Source organism: Cervus canadensis, chromosome 11 (genome assembly GCF_019320065.1).
Source record: "Cervus canadensis isolate Bull #8, Minnesota chromosome 11, ASM1932006v1, whole genome shotgun sequence".
Lineage (NCBI taxonomy): Eukaryota > Metazoa > Chordata > Mammalia > Artiodactyla > Cervidae > Cervus > Cervus canadensis.
In genome coordinates this window covers 42005362-42011361 of record NC_057396.1, presented here as the reverse complement: position 1 = coordinate 42011361, position 6000 = coordinate 42005362, and the positions used below count along the sequence as shown (strand labels likewise).

The 6000-nt window shown below is 41.5% G+C and overlaps 1 protein-coding gene across 1 annotated transcript in view; it reads left to right on the top strand.

Annotated features, from left to right (window-relative positions):
- The first annotated feature begins 1254 nt into the window (after positions 1-1254).
- NLRP14 (NLR family pyrin domain containing 14) overlaps positions 1255-6000 on the top strand; it is a 34928-nt gene continuing 30182 nt past the window's right edge. The window contains exons 1-2 of the mRNA XM_043482347.1: positions 1255-1546; positions 3191-3262. Coding sequence (XP_043338282.1) covers positions 1255-1546; positions 3191-3262 — 364 coding nt within the window. The remainder of the gene's footprint in view (positions 1547-3190; positions 3263-6000) is intronic.

The following is a 6000-nucleotide window of genomic DNA, read 5'->3' as shown; positions in this document are numbered from 1 at the left end:
ATCCTGAAACAGCTGATAACTCACCAATTACTATATAAGAAAGTCCTAATTTACCTTGTAATTTTGAGATAATTCACCTTCTGTTTAAGAAGTAAAATTTCCCTCTGTACATTTATTTCTTCCCCCATTCATCTTTTCCAGTCTCATTGGCAAGAGTAGCAGGTGGCATATGAAAGGCTGGAAAGGAGAGGAGGGCTTGAAGAAAGATCTAAGGTGAGTTCTAGGTGTATCACTTACTAGCTCTGTCTCTTTAGGCAAATCACTGAAGAGGTGATGGGGAACTTGAAGATAAAGTTCCTGTGCTAAATAAGAAATTGAATAAGGCTCTTAAGATGGCTAATAAATAAGGAAAACATAGGGCTGAAAAGACTAAGATTTAATAGCATTTGAAGAACTGTCATGGGAGTGAGTGGATGAAACTGTTCAGTTAACTAGAAAGTATTAGTTTAAGAGTTGAAAAGATTCTACAGAGTTTGAGTAGTTGTTGATGATGAAGTCTGAGTGAGAACATTGGAGTGAAGTGCTGGAGTGGAATGAAGCCATGAGAGTCGAGGTCAGGGATGGCCGAGAATGCTCTTTTGGAAGGGCTTTGCCTTTGAGCTCATCTATAGTAATTTTGGCATTGAATAGATGTGAAAGGCCCTTGTGAGCTAGGGAACACAGATCATCAGGAACTGGTATGGATTTGTGACTGGAGTTGACATGACCAGACTAGGAAAAAGGTGACATATGCCAATTGCATGCCCTGCTTTACGAGTAATGGTGGAGGTACAATAATAACATTTTATAGTTTGAGATGTATGTTGGGTGTTGGTAGGGGAGAGAGTGAATGAAGAAATTGGCCAGTACTTAGTAGGAGCCTGTTCTGAGCCAGGTGATACATGAACTCTACCTCATTTAATCCAGACCATAGTCCTCTGAGATTGGTTTTGATGTTCTCGCTTTGCAGAAGAGTAATGAGAGGTGGATTGCCTTCCTTGATTTCTTACAGCTCATTAACATGGGGCTGGGAGCAACTCTGGGGAAGGTGGAAGAAACATAATTAGAGAAATGCTTGTATGATAGAAAATATATTATAGTGGACAGGAGGTTAATACTGAGCCTGAAACAGTGGGCTTCAATAAGTTTGTTGAATTAGTCTGTGTTTTTAGAGGTATTTCATTCTCTAATCTTACTTTTCCACAGGTCCCAGTTATCCCATGTTCTTTGGATTATCTTTCCCCACTGAAGCTTGAATATTAATCCATAGACAAGATGACCCATTTGTCGTCTTCCTCCTTCTTTTCTGATTTTGGGCTGCTATTGTATTTAGAGGAGCTAAACAGAGAGGAATTAATTAGATTCAAGTCACTTTTAAAGAATGAGACCCTGCAACCCAGGTCCGGCAGGATACCCTGGTCTGAAGTGAAGAAGGCCAAGCGGAAGGATTTGGCTGACTTGATGAGCAAGTATTATCCAGGAGAGCAAGCCTGGGAGGTGGCTCTCAGTATCTTTGGCAAGATGAACCTAAAGGATCTGTGTGAGAGAGCAAAAGCAGAGATCAACTGTGAGTGATACCGGAGACATACCTGGGGGTGGGGAGAAGGTGGTGCTTCCTGAAGCCCATTGATTCTGTGAAAGAGACTTGGGAATGAAGTCCAGACCATTCTCTGGTACACAAGTTCCATGGTGCTCAGGTATATATGGGAGTTTGTGGGATCATTTGAGGAACACTAAAAGGCTAAAGAGTTTTGAGTACTGTTGTTCAGTATGGCTCCTTAGGATATGCTAATGCTAAGTCGCTTTAGTCGTGTCCAACTCTGTCAATCCCATGGACTGTAGCCTGCCAGGCTCCCCTGTCCATGGGGTTCTCCAGGCAAGAATTCTGGAGTGGGTTGCCATGCCCTTCTCCAGAGTATGGCTCCTTAATTGGCAGTAATTCGTCCATCTGGTACCGATTAGAATGATTAAAAGAACAGAGTGATTAGAAAGAATTGCCCCATCTAGTGTTCCTTTGCCTAAACTACAAATAAAGTAATTCAGTTCAGTTCATTTCAGTCGCTCAGTCACATCCGACTCTTTGCAACCCCAGGAATCGCAGCACGCCAGGCCTCCTCCATCACCAACTCCCGGAGTTTACTCAAACTCATGTCCATCGAGTCGGTGATGCCATACAGCCACCTCATCCTCTTCTCCTCCTGCCGCCAATCCCTCCTAGCATCAGGGTCTTTTCCAATGAATCAACTCTTCACATGAGGTGGCCAAAGTATTGGAGTTTCAGCTTCAGCATCAGTCCTTCCAATGAATACCCAGGACTGATCTCCTTTAGGATGAACTGGTTGGATCTCCTTGCAGTCCAAGGGACTCTCAAGAGTCTTCTCCAACACCGCAGTTCAAAAGCATCAATTCTTTGGTGCTCAGCTTTCTTTATAGTCCAACTCTCACATCCATACATGACCACTAGGTTAGCCTAAATTTTAAGATGGAGAAGGCAATGGCACCCCACTCCAGTACTCTTGCCTGGAAAATCCCATGGATGGAGGAACCTGGTAGGCTGCAGTCCATGGGGTCGCTAAGAGTCAGACACGATTGAGCTACTTCACTTTCACTTTTCACTTTCAAGCATTGGAGAAGGAAATGGCAACCCACTCCAGTGTTCTTGCCTGGAGAATCCCAGGAATGGGGGAGCCTGGTGGGCTGCCGTCTATGGTCGCACAGAGTCAGACACGACTGAAGCGAATATTCAAATATGACCTTAAATCTTTGCTGAAATATGAGGAATGGGCAAAAAAAAAATATTAAGGGACATAAAAACTATTTTTTGTCATTCCCAGGTGTGAAATACTGTAGACATCTAAAATTCCTTGCTCACATTTAAGGCTTTACAGCTCCAAAATGTATGTCCATTATTTCTTTTGAGCCTCACCACATCCCTATAAGGTCAGTACAGACAAGGAAACAGGCTTAGACTAGACCACTTGCCTCAGAGTGACAGGGTGGGAGGCATGTCAAGAAGTGTCCTGCTTCAGTGTTCACAGCACATCACTTTTCCGTCAGCTAAGCTGGTAGAGTCTGGGGCTCTGTTGGTTCTAGTATTTTAAATCCAGATGATCACAGAATTGGACCACTGAGGGAAATTCTGGCCCCTGTGTGGCCATCAGCAAATTCTTTTTTTTTGTAAATCTTATGTTCCTTTTGGAACCTGTTGCAGGGACAACCCAGACCGTGAGACCAGAGGACACCAAGGCCAGCGAGGTACAGGGTGATCAGGAAGCAGTGCTGGGTAAGTAGGTGAACTCTTTGTCGGATTTGGGAGGTTTGAGCTTTTGAAGCATAATGGGGGAAGATTATCTCTCAGGGGACTTTTGTTCAACTCTTGCTAATTTCTTACAATATACTACCTGCTCAGTGATTATCATTCAGAAAGAATTGACAAAACTAGCTCTCTGGACAAAATCAGACACTGGACCATGTTAATTCAGAGTCTCTAGAAATGACCTTGTCACAATTGATAGTCTGATGAACAAAGGTAGCTTAATATCTTGTTTTAAGCACTGAACAGTTCATAAGAGTTGGCAGGGACAATTTGGCTTGTTGCATCTCTTCTCTTCTGTTCAAAATGATGCTGTAATTGAGTTCCAGGATGGTGACCAACTAATCTACATAAAATATAATTTCAAGGACCAGGTTTTCTTAGTCCGAATTCAATATCACTTCCAGCCTCCCTGCTTTGTTTTGAATTCTATGTAAACTGAATCCCAGTTTCTATAAATTGAAGTATATTACAGAGAAAATGGGACCATCTGAGAAGCCTTTGTTCTTAACTCAGCTATGCTGCTTTTTAATGGGCTACATTATTTCATTCAAAAATAATTGAAAGCCTACTTTGTTCCAAGAACTAATAAATAAAAATTTCCTATTGTATTAAATGATTCTGAAGATAAGTTCCTGCTTGGGCTGTGATTTCTTATACAATATAAAGAAGTTTATTTTTGTGGTATAACGAGCTGTAAATTTAGGAAACCAAGATTCTACCTCCATAGATATTTACTTTTTAAAATTTGGAAGATAGATAAAGTATTACAAAGAAAGTAGATTATCCTTGTAACCCTGATTTTTAAAAAGTGCAGCAGTGTCTGAGAGGTTATACCATAAAAAGTATCTGACTTCTAATACCATACCTTCCCTTGAGGGAGAAATAAGGATAATTTAGTGGGATCTGAACTTTGTTAGATGTTTGTAGTGAAGACCTTAGTAGAACAAAGAAAAGAATGATATACTTTAAAAAATTAAAGTAATTCCAGCTTGAGATATGTGCTGTGAATGAGAAATATACTATGTTCTGAGAGAATGTATGGAGGAAGAAATCCCATTAGTATTCAGATTGAGATTGCATTGAATCTGTAGGTTGCCTTGGGTGATATAGTCATCTTCACTTTCTGGAGAGTTTTTATCCTAAATGGATATGAATTTTGTCAGAAGCTTTTTCGGCATCTATTTAAATGATTGTATGATTTTTATGATTTGTTAATGCAGTGTCTCACACTTATTGATTTGCAGATACTGATCTCTCCTTGGGGATAAATCCCACTTGATCATGGTGTATGATCCTTTTAATGTGTTGTTGAATTTGGATTGCTAGTGTTTTGTTGAGGGTTTTTACATCTATGCTCAATGGTGATATTGGCCTGTAATTTTCTGTGGGATCTTTGTCTGATTTTGGTATCAAGGTAATGGTGGCCTCATAGAATGAGTTTGGAAGTATTACTTCCTCTGAAATTTTTTGGAATTGTTTCAGAAGGGTGGATGTTAAGTCTTCTCTAAATGTTTGATGGAATTTACCTGTGAAGCCACGGTCCTGGACTTTTGTTATGATCCACAGTTTCAATTTCAGTACTTGTGATTGGTCTGTTCATGTTTTTTATTTATTCCTGGTTCAATCTTGAGAGATTGTTTCTTTCTAAGAATTTGTTCATTTCTTCCACATTGTCCATTTTATTGGTATGTAGTTTCTTGTGGTAGTCTCTTATTACCCTTTCTATTTCTGTGGTGTCCCTTGTAATTTCTTCTTTTTCATTTCTAATTTGATTTGAGCTCGCTCCCTTTTTTTTCTTGGCGAGTCTGTCTAAATGTTTATCAATTTTGTGTAATCTTTTCAAAGAGCCAGCTTTTAGTTTCACTGATCTTTGCTATAGTTTTCTTTATCTCTGTTTCGTTTATTTCTGCTCTAATCGTTATGATTTATTTCCTTCTTCTATTTTTAGACTTGTTTGTTTTTCTTTCTCTAGCTTTAGGTGTAAGGTTAGGTTGTTTATTTGTGATTTTTCTTGTTTCCTGAGGTAAGATTTTATTGCTGTCAACTTCCCTCTTAGAACTGCTTTTGCTGTAGCCCGTAGGATTTGGATCATTGTGGTTTCATTTTCATTTATTTCTAGGTATTTTTCGATTTCCTCTTTGATTTCTTCAGTGATCCATTGGTTGTTTAGTAGAACATTGTCTAGCCCCCTGTGTTTGTATCTGTTTCTATGTATTAGGTAGGTCTGTCCTACGAGGCCCAGCAGCACACCTCCCCCTGGTCAGCAGAGCCATATGCTCTGGGGGTGGCCCCTGTGTGGGTCCCATGGGCCCTTCTGTTGTGGCAGGGCTGGCTACTGTGGACACACTGGTAGGCACGGCTGGCCCCTGATCCAGTTGGTTGCTAGGCCCTGCCTAGTGCAGAGGCTACTGGCTGCTGGTGGAACTGATCTCAGAGGAGCTGGCTGCATGGCCTGGGGAATCCCTGTCCGGGTGCTGTCCCACTGGTGAGTGGGGCTGGGTTCAGGCCCAGGTTTGCCAGAGCTGATTGTTGACCTGCCATTGTGTGGGGTTGGGGCATGTTGTGACTGGTTACACAGTCTGGGATGACCTGGTGGTGGGTAGGGCCAGATCACCAGTGCCTGGCTTTGGGAGTACAGGGGTGCCAGGACTGGCTGGTCTGTTGTTGGGTGGAGCCAGATCCAGAGGTGACCAGCTGTGGAGCTC